Genomic DNA, 21,414 nt, shown 5'->3' on the forward strand with positions numbered 1-21,414 from the left:
TCAACCAAGGCACACCTCATCTTTTCTTTATGCAATATTCTAATATGAAATGTGACATACGTGCAAATTAACTAAAATGAAGTACAAATGTGATTAATTATTTTTATCAATGGTTTTATTTTTTCTAATCCAATGAACTTTCTAAAAAAATCAATAAATTTGAAAATTCAACTACTTCAAACCAAAACAAATCATTTATATTCTAGAATAGTAAACGAGTAATCATAGTACTCTCATATATATTGGCCATTTGGCCATCTCCTTCAAATATTTATTGTTTAGTCCAAAAGTGTTGCTTTCTTATGTTTTCATAATTAATAGACAATTGACTTTAGTACCCTACATATCAATAAATAACCTCAAATTTTGGTATAAACTTGAACTAGCTAGAAGAAAATATTGCTATGAAAAATCAAACAAAAAATGGCAACAAAACTCACACTCATAATTTCAATCCTTAGATTTCTTAGCTTCATGACCCTTTTCACAAAATCAATTGCACAATCTGCAAACTATGTAGGTGATGATTGTAAAAACTCAACAGAACAATCTCTTACAGCTACATACAAATCAAACCTTAACAAAGTGTTGTCATTGCTTTCCTCTGATGCTATTGTAAGCAAAGGATATAATCACACAAGCATAGGTGATAACACAGTTGATGCTGTTTATGGTCTCTATGATTGTAGGGGTGATGTTACAGGTTCATTTTGTCAATTTTGTGTCTCTACTGCTGCCTCAGATATTCCTCAACACTGTCCTAATAGAGCCTCAGTTACTATATGGTACAACTTTTGCATTCTCAGGTACATTTGGATTTTGAGCTATCTTTTATTTTTATTTTTTTCAAGTAGTTTAGTGATTAGAATTTCACATTAAAATAAATAATTTGAGTGTCTGAAGTTCGAATTCCGATTTCTATATATATAATGTGATGTCTCTAACAACTGAACTAAGCTCACGAAGACTGTAGCTATGTTATCTACCAACTGGTCGATATTTATTCATGATTTTTTTTACTAAGATATTTATTCATAATATTAAAAAATATATTATATATTAATTATAAATTATATAATGAAGTATTAAATAATTTCTTAATTTTACGAAAATTTGTGAAATAGCTTGAAAGTGAAATTCAACATTCATAATAAGTTATTAAGATAACTAATCACGTTCGAAGTTATACTCATTTATGAAGTAACCCAGTTCAGTATAACTTAGTAGTATTAGAAAAAGTTGAATTAATTATCGACAGAGATTTAAAAATCTTAAATTTGTCTCTAATTTTGTCGCAAGTTCTAGTGATGCCAAAATTGAAGATCGACCAATTTTATTTTCCTAATGTTTGTTGATTATTATTTTTTTTTTCAATTATTGCTCTCATAACTTAAAATTTCTGGATCAATCACTATTCAGATATTCCAATCATAATTTCTTTGGAAAGCTAACAACAGATCCATCATGGTACAACATATCTGGGTCAAAAAACATCAATAATCCACAAGAACTTGAGAAAGCTGAGGATAATATGCAAAGTTTGATCAAAGAAGCTACTTTGGATACCAAAAATTTATATGCAATGGGTGAGTTCAATTTGAGTACTAATAAAAAAAGATATGGAATGGTGCAGTGTAGTAGGGACCTTAATGACAAGCAATGTAATCAATGTTTGGAGGCTATGTTAGACAAAGTTCCTAAATGTTGTGGGACAAAGATTGGTTGGCAAGTTCTTGCTCCAAGTTGTTTGATAAAATATGATGATTTTATGTTCTATCAACTTATTTATCAAACATCAACTCCTTTGCCAGGTAAATTATTGGTATATTTTTACTCATTCTTAATTTTTTGTCAAGTAGCTTAGTGACTAGAAATCCTATCTTTAAGGTGAATAAATAAGATGTTCGAAATTTGAACTCTGACTCTTACCTATATAATGCAGTGTTCCTATGAACTGAACTAAGTCCACAAGGACACCATACTCTTTATTATTTCTTATTTTATTTTAATTTTTTCTTTTCTCTACTATTAATAGTTAGAAATAAATTTGACAATTTATATTAATTTAAACTTAAAAAATGACAAATAAAAATCAACAAAACAATTTTTTAAAACACCGACACTAAATAAATATAAAAAAAGAAGATTATTACAAAATAAAATAAACATAACTACTGTTTTTTTTTTTAAAAAAAACTTGGTATCCGGTCTTAGGACCGACTAATTCAAGGGGACCAATCTCACCGCACATTTGCGGATGCCCCATTTAAAGTCAGAGTTTTTTTGCTCTGTATGAATTTAACCGAAATTGGCGCCAGGAGAAATCAAACCTGAGATTTTGAAAGGAGCAAACTCCAAGAAGCCAAATCAACACCACTAAACCAACCCTAACTGGGTTAACATAACTAGTGTTTCTTCCATTTACACCCTTTAATGTCAAGTGCATGTGTCAATATATAATGCAAATTTGACAAGTCTTTCAATCTTTTTTTATATGAAAGACAAAGTCTTTCAATCTTGAAGGTGTTGAAACACTTCATTAAAAATGATTGGTTCTATCTTATAAAAAAATGCTTAGTTTATTTTTCTACTATGATGAATTCAGAAATTTTTATTGACTAGCAATGTGTAGTTATCAAGGATGAGAAAAGTGAACATTATAATGTTTATAATAGTTAATTATTATCTAGAAAAGTTCATTTGTTTTCTTTAAGAATAGTTTATTTATTTATTTTTTAAATAAGCTTATATGTTAAGTAACAAATTACTCTCTTAAGATCAACATTACATATGTTCATTAGAGTGGAAACTGACTTAAGATTCATTAGTTGAGATATTAAATTCGAGTGTTTTGTGAATATAAAAAAAGTGAGGGGCTTATGCCCTCAGCTATATATAAAAAAAAAAAACAGAAAAACTATATATACTAAAGTGATATAAGTTGTGTTTCTTAGTGAAAATTAATTATCCACAAAATTCAGATATTTTACACTTACAACATCTTTATAAAATACTATAATATTACTCTTTTCAAAGGTCAATACTTGCACATCGTTGAAAAAAAATAATAATGTTCTGTAACAAAAGAAAAAGAACAAAAAATATAATGTTCTTCTAGTCTAGTCATGAAATGAGACAACATATATATCACTTTCTAAACCTTGACCAAAACATATAATCAGTTTTTAAAAGGTAAAGAAAAATGTTTAAGCTTTTGGGTTTTGACTCTTTCCTGCCGGCGAAAACAAATTAGGCAAATGATTAAGGGTCTGTTTGGCAGGGCAAAGAAGCTAGTTTTTAGTTTTTGTATTATAAGCTAAAAGACTTGTTTGGTAACAGTCTTTTTAGAAAAAGCCTTTAGCTTATTTTGCTGACTTATATCTTCTTTTTCAAAAGCTATTTCAAGTAGCTTCTAAGGCAGAAGTTAGAAGCCAGAAGCTATCAGCTAGCTTTTCAGGCAAAAGCTATTTTTCTCAAACAGAGCCTAATAATTTTGATGACTCTTTATCATGTGTATAGTTAAAGAGTAATGACCTTTATTTTACTAATACACTAATAAGTATTTTGATGATTAATAAACTTCAGTAAATGACAAATTATTTAGTAGAACTTGAGTTTAATTTCCGATAAAATAATTTTTTAACCAAACTTTACTTGCTACCATGCATCCAAACTCTAAAAGAAACAAAAAACTGTTATAAATTCTTGTTCCTACTTACAATATTTTCTTCTAAACCACTGTCCTTGGTCAAAGACTATATGGTGTGAAACTTTGGGCTGTCTTTGAAGACTATATGCACTAACATGACTTTTCTTAAAATGATAGTGAGATTATCTCCATTTTTTAAAAGAAATTAAAGTTTTCTTTTACCAAAAAAAAAAATAAAAAAAAAAAATAGAAGTTTCAAATACTATAGTTTTGAAGTAAATGAAAAATATAGATACACACATTTATAGAATTAAATACATTAATTAGATATTTGTACACCAAAGGTCCAAAACTTTTGTTCAATTGTGCGATTTTTAGAACATCTTTAAGTTTTCGATTGTGCGATTTTTAGAACATCTTTAAGTTAAAAGCAAGCATGTTATATAAGGAGGTTAAGTTAATATGTGAGAAATCATCAATCAGAAATTTATGATTCTAATTCTTTAGAAACTTGTGATTTTTTTTTTCTTCTGGTTTTGAAGCATTTAGAAAATTAGAATAAAATGTGCCTATATTTTTGTGTTTATATATATATATATATGAAATGAGATTTGGTAAGAAATGTGACATGTTCATCTTTGTTATTTGCACTTGTAGCTGGGCAAGGAGGTTCAAAAAAATCAAATACCTTGATCATCACCATAGTCATTGTGTTGGTGGTGGCAGTTGCTCTCATGAGTTGTTGTATCTACTTCATATGGAGGCGTAATCATTCAAATAAAGGCAAGTAACACAATCCTTCTCGTATATAATAATGGTTATAATATGTAATTAGGTAACCCTAATTTACATATGCAGTTTTGGAGGGAATTTTTTCAATACCTTTATTATTAAAAAAAATGGAAATATGTCTACCATGAGAATTAAAACCAATTGTGACATTTAAACCAATTGTGATTAAAATTATGTCCTCAAGGTAATAAACATCCTTCTTATTAAGGACTGCAATGTGGGCATTTGACCCATGACCACGCTAATGTGTTAGTTGTGATTTTGGAGTTTGTTTGAAGTCACACATTGCTTATGTTCCCGGGATATGAAGTGTATAAATATGTGAAGGTAACCTCACCCTTTGAACTAGTTTTTTTGGGGTTGAGATCCAAACATATTTAACAAGATACACGTGTCAGTGTCATGTTAGTTCCATGTTAGTCATAAGACAATTTAACTAACAAAAGTTTTGTTAATATAGATGGATTAGAATCAGAGACAATTCCTATATCTCTTCATGACCGTAAAGAAAACGATTCAATAAATTCCAACCTTCCAATAATCCCTAATCTAAGAGGGACTAATCCCACCGTTCACTTGCGAGTGTCCTATTTAAAGCCAAAGTTTTTTGCTTTTTATGGACTTAGCACATCGAAATTGACACCAAGGGGAATCGAACCGGGGACTTTGAGAGGAACATACTCTAAGAACCCAAATCAACACCACTAGACCAACCCCAAGTGGGTTAAACCAAAAAACTTTAATGCTAGTTTTAAAGCTATTATTTCTAACTTTATGGTTAAAATAGTTTATACACCTAAAAAATGGTGGGCCAAATGGTACCTTAGTACTTTCCCTCAAATGGGGTGCCATGCTGATGTGGTAAGTGTGCGTTAAGTCTCACATTGCTTAGAAAAATGGAGGTTGAACACTTAAGTTGTTTTCATTTCATTTTGGTCATCAATAATTTCTTGAGTCCAATTTCTTGCACCCCTCTCAATTATCCTCAATTTCCTAATCTCTTAGGTAGAATTGAGCTTAATTGAGGTTTTCTAAACAAGATTCAATAATCACAAGGATCAATTCCTTATCTCTAAGCAATTGCATCAAAGAACAACAAATAGAGGTCCAAATCCAATCTCCATTCTCATGAATAATTGAATTCTAACATCAATTCACATATGATCAATACATGAAAGCATTAAACACAAGATCTATTGATTGACATAACATCCATACAAATTCATAAAATCACTACTCAAATTAAGATCCAATTACATTGAGTCATCTCAAAATACCTAATCAATGAGATCTAGTGATTCATAATAAAGGAGGATCTTGCAAGGGATAGTATGGATCCAATCTTCATTATCAATCTTCCAGGAATTTGGCGCAAGCTTCAATGAAACTCTCAAAACCTCCTTCCAAAAGTGTAATTTCGTAATCGAATGTCTAACCCCAAAACAGAGCTTCATTTTCGTTTAAACAGGCAACACGCGATCTGAACTGGCGCGAAACGAAGCAAACAACACGCGCCACGCAGGTCGTAACTGACTTGCTGCTCCACATGCAGCCAACCCTGCGTTCCACGCTGCTGCAAAACTCCACTCCATACGCGTCACACCAGCACAACTCTCGTGGCACGCCATCAACAGGGATTAAAGGATTTTTTCATCAACCATTGCGTGAAACGCAACACCTCATGCGTGACACGCCTGTTGGAACAAATGTTGAAGCAAAACCAGACACACGCACACACACTTTGTGATTTGAGAGAGATAGAGAAGAAGAGAGAAAAATGAATTCTTTATTAATTTGAGAGTAATTGTGAATTACAATGAGTAATACTAAAGTTTTCTAAAAAAACTGAGTATACATATGTATTTATAAACTATACAGAGTAGCTTACTCTCTAAGTAACAAACTAACAGAATGTGTAACTGCCTAACTAACTAACCAACTGAATCAGCTAGACAGATGTTCACAGACTTGTCGCTACACCTTAATATGGACAGATGTAACTATATCTGGTACAACATAATAGGTTTGACAATTACCAAACAACCGAAGGAGAATCATTTTGTCAAAACAGAGATATAAAACGCAGCGGATTAAAATTTTATTTTCCTTCAATGGATCCTTGCGAATGAACACGATCAAGGTTTAGATTATTACCTTTGAAGAGCAGATCCTTTGGTTGTATTTTGATCACAAGCACCGCACGATCGCAACACCTCTACTCGGTCCACACTAACAGATTCCTTCAACTTTTAGTGCTAGCTGCTACAAGATGAAGGCTAAGGGATTTTTGTGCGGTTTTAGTGTTTAGAGAATTTTAGAGTTTCTCCAAAATTCGGTTGTGTGTGTAAGAGTGACAAACTGAACTACACAAGGCTCTATTTATAGAGTTTCTTATGTGGTCTTCAGATCAAACGGTTATTGGTCTTCACAAACCCAATAACTCGCTTATCACTAATAGCACCCCCCACAATAAGTCTTACTTATTTCTTCCGTCTTAACTGTCCTTATGTGTGTGACCCTGTAGGTACTTATGACGTTGGCAATAATATTAATCTTAATATTATAAGCAGTGAGCGGTATCTAGCAACACATCATTGTTACCCAAGTCACAAGAATGTCACGTGATCTGACTAACCTTTTTGTGATAAATATCGTGGGTATAATTACCCTTTTGCCCTTATGTCTATATTGAACACAAGACATAGTATGTCACCCTTTGGTTAGTTCAATATTAGGCCCATAGACACATCTGTCGTTATGTAGGAGGAGCAAATTCCATCTAGGTCATTCATGTCCCTCAGCATGATTCGTGGGATACCCATCAACCAACTTTATAGTCATCCAGTTACGGATGACGTTTGAATGACAACAAGGTACTACACTCCTACATCTAGGGTATACATTGGTTTCAGGTCGATGGGTGTAATACACCATTTATCACTATGAGAATAACTTATGGCATTTCATAACATTTTATGTAGTATTCTCATGATGGGTCAATCCGATATAAATGTTACCCTTAATATTTATATATATGTGAAGACTTTATAACTCTTTATCTATGATCCGTGAGATGTGATCATCAGTCTACCAGCATAATAGTCTCTATGCTTTAACGTTATCCCATTTCACAATAAAGCTTGACTACATATACTTTAAGAATAGTGTTCTTACGTTTAATGGATTCTCACGATTAAGTCATACTTAACGTTCCATTAGCGAACTAACCATTCTAGGGACTTTATCATTTTAACATATAAACATAATAAAGAAAAGCCTTTTATTTGATAAGTAAATTATTCAATACAATAATTGGCCTCTAGGGCTTACACCAACAACAACATGCTCCCTTAATTTCAAACCTATACATCAATTCCTAAGTTGAAAAACACCTAGTGAATTTTTCAAGCTTAAAAACCTGCCAGTTTTCAAACTCTTTGTCAAAATATCTGCAATCTGAGACTCAGTTGCACAATGCTCCATGACGCACTGGATTCTTAGCTAAGTTTATGGAAGACTTGTTGTCAATCTGCAACTTAATTGGTCTTTCAACATCTACCTTTAGCTCCTTTAAAACTGATTCAATCCATAAAGCTTGACAAGCAGCATATGAACCATCAATGTACTATGCTTCACATGATGAAAGGGATACTACAGGTTGCTTCTTTGAACACCAAGAAACTGAAGCATCCATGAACTTGAAGAAATAACCAGTGGTACACCTTCTATCAATCTTGTCACCACACCAGTCAACATCTGAATAACAAATTATCTCTTTCCTTGCATTCCTTGCTGAAGTTGGAAAGAGAATTCCAAACTCAAGTGTTCTTGCAATGTATCTCAACACTCTTCTGGCTGAATTCATATATGACTTTCTAGGCTCTTCCATGAACCTACTTACCAAGCCTACAACAAAACATATATCTGGCCTGCTATTGCACATATACCTTAAGCATCCAACAATTTGCTTAAACATTGTAGGATCTACTGCTTCTTCATTTTGATTCTTCTCTAACCTGAGATTTGCTTCCATAGGAGTTATAACAGGTATGCAATCTGTCATTTTAAACCTCTTCAATATCTCTCCACCACACTTCCTTTGATGTAGCATCAACCCTCTTGTAGTTCTGAGAAACTCAATTCCTAAGAAGTAAGAGACTGAACCCAAATCTGTCATTTCAAACTCAGTCATCATAACAATTTTGAATTCCTTAATCTTCACTGTGTCACTTCCAGTTATCAAAAGATCATCTACATACAAACATATTAAAATGATGCTAAACATTGAATTTTGCACATAAACTCCATATTCTGATTTACACTTGGTGAAACCTAGTTTCGCAAGAAATCCATTAATTCTTTTGTTCCAAGCTCTTGGAGCTTGTTTCAATCCATACGAAGCCTTCTTTAACCTGTATAACATATTCTCCTTGTCTTTAATCACAAAACCAACCAGGTGGCTGAGTCACAAAAACTAGTTCCTCAAGTGGTCCATTCAAAAATGCAGACTTCACATCCATATGGTACATAGGCCAATCTCTTGCATTTGCAATGGCTATAACCAGCCTCACTGTTTCAATTCTACCCACAGGTGAATAAACTTTAGAGTAATCTAACCCTGCCTTCTATAAGAAGCCTCTTGCCACTAATCTTGCTTTGTACTTTGCTACTAAACCATCTGGATTGAGTTTTATGAAAACCCATTTCACTGTTATGGCTTTCTTTTCTGCTGGAAGTTTCACTAACTCCCAAGTCTGGTTTCTTTCAATAGCATTTAACTCCTCTTCCATGGCTTTCTTCCATTTTCTGTCATTTAAGGCTTCAAGACAGTTAATTGGCTCAACACCTGCCAATAATGTAAAATGCACTAATTCACCATCATCATTGACTTCATTGTCATTTGCAAGCTCACAATCTTATAATCTAGTTGGAGCTCTTCTTGCCCTTGTTGATTTGGCTCATGAGTGTCTGGTGATCCAACATCTGGTGTATCTACACCTATCTCTACACCTGTCTCACTGTCACTACTTTCATCTTCAGTCAAGCTCATCACTGGCTTGCTTGTACTGCTGCCAGATATCCAATCCCAGGATTTTGCTTCATCAACTATGACATCTCTGCTGAATATCATTTTCTTTGACTTAGGATCATACAATTTGTATGCACCAGTTGCATGATAGCCTACTAGAATCATAGACTCACTTCTATCATCCAGATTCTTTCTCTTGACCTCTGATACATGCTTGTAACACAAAGCACCAAAAACTCTAAAGTGACTTACATTTGGCTTCTTGCCACACCAGACCTCTTCAGGATCCTTATCCTTTAACTTTCTTGTTGGACATCTGTTCAACACATAAACTGCAGTGTTAACTACTTCACCCCAAAATGACTTAGGCAGATTTCTATGCTTTACCATACATCTGGCCATGTCAAGTATGATTATGTTCCTTCTCTCAGCCAAACCATTGTGCTGAGGTGTGTATGGAGCTGTGACCTCATGTTCAATGCCATTTTCTTCATAAAATGACTCAAACTTCCTTGAAGTATACCGATGACAGTCAATTATGTGATGTTTTTAGTAGTATTTTAGGATAATTTTTAGTAGTTTTAATAGTGATTGAAGACCAAATCCAAGCAAATACCTAAAGTTACGAAGTTATTTGACCAAGAAGCAAGAAAAGTGGAAAATGCATAAAAAGGGCAAAAAAGAAGAAATACGCTCAAACCACATCGTACCAAAAACGCTGTAACTGGAGCTACGAGTGTCGGATCGATACATATGACCATGCGTTGGAAAGCTAAGACAAATAGCTACAACTTTCTTGTTGGAGAAAAAATCTAACTATGCAAGACATCGTGCCACGATGGGTTACATCACGCCACGATGGAAATACTGAAAATCTGCGCAGAATTAGAAAATCGTGCTCTCCAAGTAAAAATCTCATCGCGCCACGATGGTGCGTGCAGCCCAAGCCCAAAAACACAATAAATAGAGCTCTCCTCCTTCACAATTATTGGTGCTTGTCTAAGAGATGCTGAAGGCAATTTTATGAGAGCTTGCACATCACATTTTGAAGGACAACCAGAAATCAAAGAAGCAGAGGCACAAGGATTGTTAATAACACTGAAGTGGCTCCAACAACTTCATATTGAAAGAGTTGAAATTGAAATGGATTGCATGGAAGTCGTTAACAATGTTGCTAGTAAGGAAAAGAATGCTACTGAATATGGTACTGTTATAGAGCATTGTAGGCGTTTATTAAGTTTAACTCCTAACTGTAAAGTCAGTTATATTCGGAGGTAAGCTAATCGAGTGGCCCATGAGTTAGCTCAGGTGGCTCGTTTTTTCTCTAGTCTCCTGATTTCGGAGGTAACCTTGTATTGAACACATTATTATGAATAAAATGAATTGAGTTTGCTTCCGTAAAAAAAAAAAGGTTCTATACTGTTTTTGTGTGTGCCGTGTTATTAGAAAATTATTAATGTTAATTTTAAAATGGCAAAATGCATGTCATTAAGTTTTATGTTTGTATTTGATACAAACTTAAAACTTAACGGACTTATCTATACTTACAAAATTTAAATGATCTATTTGATACAAACGTGAACATATATGATACTTTTTTTTTTGAACGGCAAATATATTATTAATCAGATCTATGTTCAAGATGAACAAAGATCGGAGAAAAAGAAACTACATAAGAGAGGCGCCGTACCGGTATATATGCGGAACGCCCAAAATAATCGCCAACACAAACACCACTAGTCAAACACAATGACACCCCAGTAGTCAAACACCAACCTAATCATAAAAACTACTGGCGCTTCGCCGGAAAAGACCAGACCTAATCATAAAATCAATACACCGTAGTGACTATGCCGCCAGATACCTGGTCAAAACACCCTAAACCATCGAGAACAGAACTCTGAAGTACAATCATCAGCCTCCATACCACGAAAGATACCATTAACCCGACCCATATATGATACTTAAACATGCATTTTGCCTAAACCATCGAGAACAGAACTCTGAAGAACATGCATTACGAATGGTAGCATCATTCTAGTATAACAACTCTTTTTTTTTTTTTAATTTATTTGATTCTAATATAATATATTTAAATGGACGATCATGATTTATTTTGTTAAACGGTTGAGATTAAAAGAATATTAATGAGACCACATGAAAAAAGAGAGGAAAAAAGTTTTAGGTTAAAGTTAGCGTTAGAGCAAGCTTATAATATAAGAGATAACTACAAATGAACGAACACTTGCAGATGAACAAGTCTTTTACTAGTTTCTTTTAAATGGAAAATATACATGTAAGAAAAAGAATTTTTTAAGTAAAGTCATAATTCCTATTATTTTAAAATAAAATGTATTTTTATCATCTTAAAAATAAGAGTTTTATTGACTCAAGTCTCATTTTAATGCCCGATAAAATTTGTGAGTTTATCTTTGGAAAAAAAATTAAACAATGCTTAGTCTTGCAATTTAGGCCCCATATTGAAAAAAAATGACAAATACGGTCCCCTTTTACATAAGACATAAGTGGTCCTTCCCTTTGATTTGAACCAAATCAATGGCACCTCTCACTTAAGTGAATAGGATGTCACATGGGTAATTTTCAAATTAAAAAAATTAAAGAAAGCCACATAGGAACCTGATGAATTAAAAAAATCATAAAAGGAAGAGGCATGTGATGATGATATTCCCAGAAAATGATCCAAAACTACAACCTAAACAACAACAACAATCTTCATGGAAAAAAACCCCATAAATAAAGTCATCTTCAACATAACAACATAAAAACCCAAACAAAATCCATACCAACAAATCTTAAACATAAGAAATTAACAACATCAATCACTACAACAACACAGAACAACCTTAATCACTGCATGAAATCCAAAACCTAAACCACCTCTGTTACAAACCAGAAAAATGAAATACAGAAAAACAGAAACAATAATGAAGATTGAAAGGAAATAAGAACTTTATTTATGATTTTATTGATAAAAGTAATACAGCAACTGAGAATATAATCCTCAGATCTGACACAGAGCATAGCTACTTTCTATTCCTCCTTAGAATGATACTGAATCCAAGGTAAGATACTCTTACCCTCCTCTGCTCCTTATATTGTGCATATGGATTAAATGTAATCTTCTCTCTCCTTGGCACTCTAACCAACTACTCATTGTGGACCCTATTACCCTTTCTTCTAGAATACACCAATAACGGCTGCTGGGGCCCTCTCATGCCCTGGTGGATAACAGGATTAGCTGATTCCCCCTCCTCACTAGGTTGAGTCTCAACAACCTTGCTGAGACTCCCATCACACCTGAACAAAACAAGCAATCAAAAGACCCATAATTATGTAAACAAGAATCAAAAGAGCATAAATGCTAAATCATATACAAGTCTCTCCAAGAATCAAGGTAAAGGTCATATAGACTGAATTTACAGAACTGGAAAAAAAAAAAAATATATGCAATAGAAGAAAAGCAAATAAATATTTTTGTTAGGAATTAGTTAACATCCCCACTACAAGGGGAGGTTAGCCTTATCCCCTTCTTCACGACAAAAAACTCAATTGCTATTCACATAAAATGTATAGTAGTTGAGGGAAAAACCGTAAACTACATGGTATTCCTTCTAAAACAAAAAATTATATATTCACAGCCCAAGCATCAAGCCATGGGAAAATTCCATGGCTGAGTAGGATGCAGCCCATCGCCGACAAGGAAACACAAGCAGAAGCACGCAATTATACTATCAACAACGAGTGGAATGGAGAAGAAGCCAAGAGTTGAAACAGAGAAGGATGGGGTGTTATAGCTCAATAGAAGATTCCGGCAACTAGAATATTGTTGCCAAACTGTTCAGTGGCCGGTGAATGTGGGTCGAATTGTTAAATGAATAAATTGTGTGGTTGAGATGGATAATGTTAACATTGTCTGTCTCAAGTCTGGACCATCTATAAAGACATATGGCTAATCGGAACTGCAACTTTCTAAAACAGGATTGGACTGTTATTTTTTGTCATATTGATCGGTCGAAGAATAATTGTGCGAACTTCCTCGCATTCCATTACTATGTATCCAATAATAATCTCAGATGCAAAGAAACATATTGGAAAAAAGACAAACAATCTAGAGATAGGATTAAAATAGATTGTAAAATTGTAACAAAAAAAGAATTACTACCAATTACGGCTCCCTTTCTTCCTGATATACATAACCTCTCTCATAGATTTGTCATGAAACACAGTGGCTTGAAAAGAGCTACATTCATTCTCATTCTCAGCATTCCTCCTGGCTTTAAAGGTGATATGGTAAATGGTTCCAGCAACTACTCGATAAGTAGCCATCTCAACATTGACAAATTGGTAGTGTGTACCCTTTAGCATATTATAATTCGCTATGGCCAAAGCGGAACATTTCTTTAGCCTATCAGACTCCCAAGGATTGTCACAAAGAACCGGCTTAAATGATACGTTGTATTTTCGCGAAAAATTGGCATCAAAAACCTGTTGAGGGTTACTTACGACAAAGAAGGAAACATGAAGATGATAAAAGGAAATTGTAATATGAAATATTTCCAAAGACAGACACCCACCTGATTAAGAGTAATAACGGCAAACTTCTGGCCACGGCGAGGAGGAGGATTTGGCTTTGTTGCAGGAGAACGTGCCATTTTTTGATGTCTGAGAATAAGAACCAATGGTGACCTAGGTTAGTTATATATACTACTAGATAGATACACAACTCTTAATTAAAATATAATAAAAGAAGAAACAAAGTTTGTTCTTGAAAGCAGCCGTATTTCATCTAAAACGAATTCAAAGGTTTTAAAACCCTAATCCCACAAAATTTCAGAACAATCAGAACAATCAATTTCTCAAAAGAAAAAAGAAACCCCAATTCAAAAAGTTACGAACCCTAAGCCCCAATTGACACAGAACAGGCAAGATAATTATGAATGGAAATAAATAAATAAATAAATACCCTTGAGCTAATCAATCAAGACGAGAGGAACTTACCAAACGGCAGGGCGGTGAAGAACGAAAGAAAAAGACGATAGAAAACAAACTCCGAAAATTGATCATATATATATATTTTTTGGTAAGAAAACATTTAAGGAAATTTTTTCAAAAAATATTTATGACTATAATAAATGTGCACATTTATTATACTATTTTTATTTTTTCGAATTTTTTTTCATACATGTATTAATCCTATTTTATTTTTACCTATTTTATTACCTAATAAAGTTAATTTCGAAAATTATTTTGTTATATTTAATTCAAACATTAAATGTATTATTATTATTTTTATTTGTAGTACTTGCATTAATATTACTTAGATTATAATATTTAAAAAATAAAATAAATTATATAAATTTCAAAATAAAAAATTGAAAAAATTATTATTTCAAAAATAAAATAAAAATTATTATTTCGAAAATAAAAAAAATTTAAAAATAAAATATATCATAGAAATTTCGAAAATAAACATTATATGTGTTATTTTTATATTTGTAGTACTTCACTTTTTTTATAAATTTCGAAAAATCTTTTTCTGTATTAATTAGTGGTGCAAAGTATAATTTTTGTTAGCATGTACATCCATAAAAAGTCAATTGTGTGAAATATGCTTTTTTTTTTGTGAAAGACATTCATTCCAAAAAAGGAATCAATATATGTTTTAAATTAATTTTAATTAATGGTTTTGACTATATATTGTTTTGTAGAATTACTTATATACCCATGCTTGAGTATTAAGGCAAAGTGGTAGACAGATAAACAGTTATCAAAGGTTTAATGCTTGAGTATTAAGAAAAGGTACAAAAGGTTATATTGATCATGAGAACAAACCTTTCTTTTACATAGAATAATAGGAAGCTGCAAGCAAGATAAGGTTGAACTTCTTTTGCCCTTTGAATTTGGTGGTGAAGGAATATCATAAAGAATCACCCCACCAAAATTCCTTATGAGTGCTTCAAGGTCCCTTTCCTTGTGACGAGATAATCCAGTGAAGAGGAACTCTCTGCCTCGAAGTGCAGAAGTGGTCAATGACTTTGAAACCCGTTGCCTTTTTGCTCTAATAGATGAACCTACATTATTGCAGCGATTACAAATTAATTTCTACAACACGTAATTCATAAAACTGAAAGATACATTAAACAGAACTAAACACATACCTCTTTTATGTGAAGATTCCAACATTGACAATTTCCTTTTCTGATGAAGCTCCTCCACTTTATCTGAGAAGTGTACTTGCTTTCGGACTCTAACATGTCCATCAGGGAATTTATTGCACTCAACTTGTACCTTACAAAGATTATTGTTCTGTTGATGCTGAACAACAGTTTCCGGTACTAAATATTGGTTTATATTTTTCTCTACACTGATATCATTTACAGCAGTTTTAGGACCCAGCAAGCGGTGGTGTGTCCTATGGTTTAGATTAATAGGTGACCTCTTCTCTTGTGTCTATTCTGAGGCTTTCAACTCATCACTCTTGTCATCGTTTATTTGTATAATTGACTTTTGATTAATCAAATGTTGATGATTCACTTCATTTCTGTTTTCACCTTCATGCTTGGATGCAGAGGGAGACTCTGAAACCCTTGTGCCTAAAGATGCATCAGCAACACCAATACTTTGATTAGTTGAAAGTGGTGTCAAATTACAGTTTTGGTTAACATCTTGGTTTGGTAAAATCATGCTGTAAGCCTTAAGAGAAGTATGCTCGACCCTGGTTAACTTGTCAGACATTTGTTCAACCATCTCTGTTGCAGTAATTGGAGTATCTTTCCCAACTAGTGTAGATTTGATTTTCTCATCTCTACAGTCCAATGTAGTATTTTTATCTGAGATCCTTTGACAATTGTCCACCTCAAAGTCAGAGATTAACGGGGAAAAAACTCGGTACCGTTTTCTTTGCCAATACGAGTTTCGTAATTGTCATGTTCTGAAGCAAAGCTACATGGAACAACTGAACAAAGGGGATCAATCAATGATAGACTAGAACATCTGACCATATCTTGAGAATGCAACACACCCTCATCAGATTTGTTGTGTGAACCTTCACAATGCATACTTAGCTGAGAACTAATGGCATGCTTAGGATCATGCTTCAGCACACATGAGCTCTCATCTGGAACAATATCGGCAGATTCTGTAAGAAAGCTTGTCTCTCTGACACACTTGGGATCATATTTCAGCACACGTGAGCTCTCATCTAGAACAACATCTGCAGATTCTGTGAGAAAGCGTGTCTCTCTGACACACTTGGGGTCATGTTTCAGTAGACGTGAGTTCTCATCTGGAACAATATCTGCAGATTCCGTAAGAAAGCTTGTCTCCTTGACATGAAACTTTGGAATCCCTTTTGCACTGTTCTGTTTCAATGAGGATGAATCTAATTCCTTCCAAGAGGGAGACAGAAATTAAAACCAGCCAAGAATATGAACAAAGTATGAAGATGTGGAAATCCATGATAGTAGAATATACAGATGCAAGACAAAGATAAATAGACTGAAAAGGGAATGCAAATTTATATAGAGAATTGAACATACTCAAGTGATCAAATGTAGGGACAGTGTGCAAAAAGTAAAAGAAAAAATTGGGTAGGCTCTTGGTAGGAGAAAAAAATGATTTGACGAAAATTTTCAACCAAACAAAATAAAAGTTCATCTATCATATACGAAAAATTAGCATTTATATATTATGCACAAAACAGTATACCAAAAGAAAATTACAAAATTGGTATGACTAAGAAGTAAAAGATGAGGGGAAAAGAAAATACCAACCTTACATGTCCAACCCCCTAACCAGCGGCTTCTAAGTCTTTCTGGAGCAGGAGCTAGGTAAGTTGCCCGGTTCTCATTTCTCTCCTCTTCTGAATAATTTAACCTCATAAATTACATAAGCTTTAATAACTACGGAAGGGAATAAAAAATCCGGGAAAGTACTTAAAACTCACTGAAATTTTCAGAAGTCTGAAAAGGTGAAGAGTTGACACTATTTTGTGTCTTGATTGAAGTAAGATCCGCCATAGCCAAACCATCTGTCTGGAAAGTGAAAATTAATGTAGCATCAATTACTTTAAGACAAAAAAAAAAAATAAAAAATCCAGTAATACTGGTGAGATGCTCAATGCCGACCAGAAAGAACTGAATAAGACAAACAGAATGAGAATGCTATTTTTTTTTCATTTTTATTGTACTTGCAAAGCCTATGTCAAAGAAATACAAGTATAGAAATCATTCATATATCAGTGCCTAATAGAATCAAAACCTACACTACACAATAGTCTAGAATTCGATAATTGTGGACGCCATTCTTCTGATCAAAAGTTGAAAGTCAACATCACACAGGTGGTCTTGTGCATTTCACACTTCAAGCCCAAAGGAATATTTCGTGACGTGGAGTTAAACATATATAAAAGAAGAAAACCATCCATATACCTTTACTTAACAGCCTAAGCTAAAACAGATGTTTCTCAAGTGCAAGGTGAAGAAGGTAACTTACTTTGTTGAGGGCTAAATCGTTGGTATTTTTCTCTTTGTATTGATGAGATGTGGGATAATTGTTGACAAAATGTTTTGGAGTATTAGCACCCAAACCAGTATCATCGGAATGCATCACCCTCTCACCACATAAAGAATGTGGAGGTAAGTCTGGATTTTACTGCACTTCCATTTCCACGTTGACTCCTAACTTCTTTTGTTCAGATTTATCATCAAATTTGGTAAGCTGGGATGTAATCTCTCTTTCATCATGTTTATTACTTCCTCCATTATAACATTCATCACCGTCACCGGACACACCTTTTGCATGAAATTCAGCTGAATTGCAAACATTTTCTTCAAAGGAAACACCAACAGATAAGCCTAGATCTTCATAGGCATCTTCCATAAGGAAATCATTTAAATCAGAAAGAGAATCACTACAGTCAGATTCCACACTTGATGAAAGGAAGCCATCTTTTGAACCCTCAAGACGTGCCTGCTTCACACGAAGTGCAATTTCAAGTACAGCTCTACTCGATTTTTCTGATACTGACGCTGTCTTCACTAAATCATGAATGACCAATGCATCAGATGCTGCAATTGAAAGTTCAACTGCATCGCTGATATCATCACTTTTGAAACATTCGACTTTGGGTTTTTCTTTCTGTTGTCTAACAGAACCAATTGTATCAACGGGAGATTCTAAAGAATCTTTTTTCGTTGTTTCTGGAATGTATGCTGCCATCCCATCTTGTTCACAAGCATGATCATCCATCACGGAATGCATGTTCTCTCTCAAATCAACGGAGTTTGAGCAGGTTGCAACGACAGAGCTTTACTTAGTGCAGCTGCATGATGAGATTGATACAAATCTTGAGTTGGGCAATAGAGTAAATCAACATCTGAAGAAAGATGCAGACTAAACTGAAATGCCTGTTTCAGCAAAATATAACGAGATCAAATAAACCGTAAGTCATTAAACTGTATCAATATACATGTAATTTACATGGTTCTGGGAAATAAAATATATAAACACAATTCACAAGGATAGAAACACCTAAAATAATTCAAACGTGTGCAAGTGTAGGTCATAGGGCATAGAAACACATAAAATAGAAAAATTGAAAAAGAAAAAAAAAAAAGCACTGGAGTAATCTTCTAAATGTAGTTTCTTCATCATTTCAAGTTCATGCTCATCATAAGTGATCAGTCCGTATACAACAATTTGTATAGCAATCAGTTAGCTTTTGGAAAATATTTTAAAATAAAAATAATTTGTTTCAGTAAAGAATACTATGGGAGGATAAACAGATTTGAAAAAGGGAAGGAAAAAAAAGAAGATAAACTGTGTTAACCACTGTAACCAATTAAAAATAAATTTGAAGCTTCCCAATTATATTATTTAGTGAATCTTATATAATTGGTTCATGTATTAACATTACAAAGGTTACACTTGAACTTTTTATTTAAATCAGTATTTTAAAACTTACATTTCCAGGAGATGGAGCAACACTAAGAGATGAACTATCACCTCCAGATAAGAATAAATGGCAACTCCTGTATCCACCTACTTCCCCCTTGATAATACGTTAAAGTCTTTGACATTAATACCTTTTTCTTGAGAAGGTGCCAGATCCTTGTTCATTTCAAATAAGAGAATGTATCAGCAAAAAATGTGACTAATATAACAATCCCAGGTGACTATCAGAATTGAATGATAAACTAAATGGAACGGGTATAAATCGAATTGAAATAAATACAAACACGACATGTTTTAAATAAGAAAAAAAAAGTAGTACTATACTATTTGCAATCCATTAGCATGACTGTACCACCACTACTATATCCATGTAAAGACAGATTACATTTACTAAAGAATAAAAAGAATTTAGAAATATGAAACCAATCATCAACATTCATACTATAAACAAAAAACAAGTTTTAAATATAAAAACATTTCAAAACAACATGTTGACACAGAAGAAAACAGGACAGTAAATGTAGAATCAAGCAAAACTCGGAAACAGACCAGAGGTTCAATCCTTCGCCAGGCAACTCTGTCCCACTTTCTTCTTCAACCAAGCTACATCCTGCAACCATATGTTCAGGTGTCACGTAGCCTTCCAAATTGAAAATATAAAAATTTGAATCGATGAAACAGTCTTTGATGCAACATCGCTAAAAACAAACTAAGAGAAAATTGTGTAAGCTATAAACTAATCCAAACTGATTAACTGAATCCAAATCTTTTCACCCTCTCACTCACATTGATACTTTCAGAATTTTGTCGCAATCAGCAAAATTGCAAGAAACTGCTGGCAATGCAGCCACAATTGTGGTTGTTGCCGAGATTCAAAATTGCAATTGAAATTCATTAATATAATTTTAAATATTTTTACTTCACTAACAGACACATACGAATAAAAATTGGTGAAATGAAAACAGAATAAAAAATAATCAGCGGAAAATTATAATCGATCCGAGTGGATCCTAATTCGTACATGAAATCGAAACTCAGAAAGCATGAAATATTTTTAAATTCCTTTTTTTTATGAATAAAAAAAATGATTTTGACATTTCATATCTTAAGTATTGATGTTATAGATTTTAACTTAATAAAAATCACAATTTGAAGCTTAAAAAAATGATTTTGACATTTCATAACTTAAAAAAAATAATTTTTATGAAAAGCTATTTAAAATAATTTTTTTTAGAGATTTTTTTGAAATTTTATGATTCAAAAAAATTTGTAACAGGATGATAAAATACTTCAAACAATATTTTCATTTGAAGCTTTTAAAAAAACAACTTTATTAAATTTTTTAAACAAAAATCCAATACAGTACAAAACTCACTTTAAAAAAAAAAATCAAAACTACTGGAATGCGTTTTTCAGAGTTTTTTAGTTCAAAATCGAGAAATATTCGGATAACACATTATGAAGATGTTTTCAAAGGCAAAAAAACTTCAAAAAATGCATTATGGAGTTTTTGTACAAGGGCAAAAATGAAAAACAATGGCAGAAAATATATGCTGGGGTGGGAAAAGATTTTTTCGCGGATTCCTCCAAATTTTTTGCCACATAATAAGCTCACTGAATGTCTTCTTATTAAAATACTCCATCCGGTCCATTTGATAAGGAGCAATTTAGAAAAAAAACACACAGGCCAAAGAATCTTATCTTTCTTATTAAAAATTCTCAAATTTTATAATCTATTCCAAAATTAACCTTTGGTGTATAGATAATATGTCACTCTAATTAATGTATAACATTAGAATGAATTACATTTGATACAATTTAATAAGGGTAAAAATAGAATTGTTTAATTAATAAAGAATAAATTTATAGATTGTTTCTTGTAAAAAAGGACCAATTTTTTCCCAAATTTTATTTATAAAAAGAACTGGAGTGAGTATTATTTTATTTATTGACCTTCAAATAAGCTTCA

The 21,414-nt window shown here is 32.9% G+C and overlaps 2 protein-coding genes across 6 annotated transcripts; one reads left to right on the forward strand and one right to left on the reverse strand.

The window, feature by feature from the left end:
* Positions 1-373: 373 nt before the first annotated feature.
* On the forward strand, positions 374-14,353 carry LOC123913863 (cysteine-rich repeat secretory protein 38-like). Of its 2 annotated transcripts, none has more exons than XM_045964756.1 (4): positions 374-806; positions 1,420-1,811; positions 4,307-4,432; positions 4,902-10,890. In XM_045964756.1, the coding sequence occupies exons 1-4, from the start codon at positions 424-426 to the stop codon at positions 5,147-5,149; spliced, it is 1,149 nt and encodes a 382-aa protein (XP_045820712.1). In that variant the 5' UTR covers positions 374-423; the 3' UTR covers positions 5,150-10,890. The 2 variants fall into 2 exon arrangements, with proteins under 2 accessions (XP_045820712.1, XP_045820713.1); XM_045964757.1 differs by lacking the exon at positions 4,902-10,890 and adding an exon at positions 13,130-14,353 and having other exon boundaries at positions 380-806.
* Positions 12,268-20,485, reverse strand: LOC123913865. Of its 4 annotated transcripts, none has more exons than XR_006811747.1 (11): positions 20,232-20,485; positions 19,995-20,055; positions 19,456-19,601; positions 17,985-18,898; positions 17,437-17,524; positions 17,264-17,349; positions 15,650-16,872; positions 15,324-15,562; positions 14,066-14,153; positions 13,654-13,976; positions 12,417-12,788 (listed from the first exon to the last, which is right to left on the reverse strand). XR_006811747.1 is itself a non-coding variant. In XM_045964758.1 (5 exons), the coding sequence occupies exons 2-5, from the start codon at positions 15,410-15,412 to the stop codon at positions 12,638-12,640; spliced, it is 651 nt and encodes a 216-aa protein (XP_045820714.1). In that variant the 5' UTR covers positions 15,413-15,562; positions 15,650-16,862; the 3' UTR covers positions 12,268-12,637. The 4 variants fall into 4 exon arrangements, 1 of the variants encoding a protein (XP_045820714.1); XR_006811746.1 differs by having other exon boundaries at positions 17,264-17,352; XR_006811745.1 differs by having other exon boundaries at positions 15,650-16,879; positions 17,264-17,352.
* Positions 20,486-21,414: the final 929 nt, after the last annotated feature.

This window comes from Trifolium pratense, linkage group LG3 (assembly GCF_020283565.1).
Source record: "Trifolium pratense cultivar HEN17-A07 linkage group LG3, ARS_RC_1.1, whole genome shotgun sequence".
Lineage (NCBI taxonomy): Eukaryota > Viridiplantae > Streptophyta > Magnoliopsida > Fabales > Fabaceae > Trifolium > Trifolium pratense.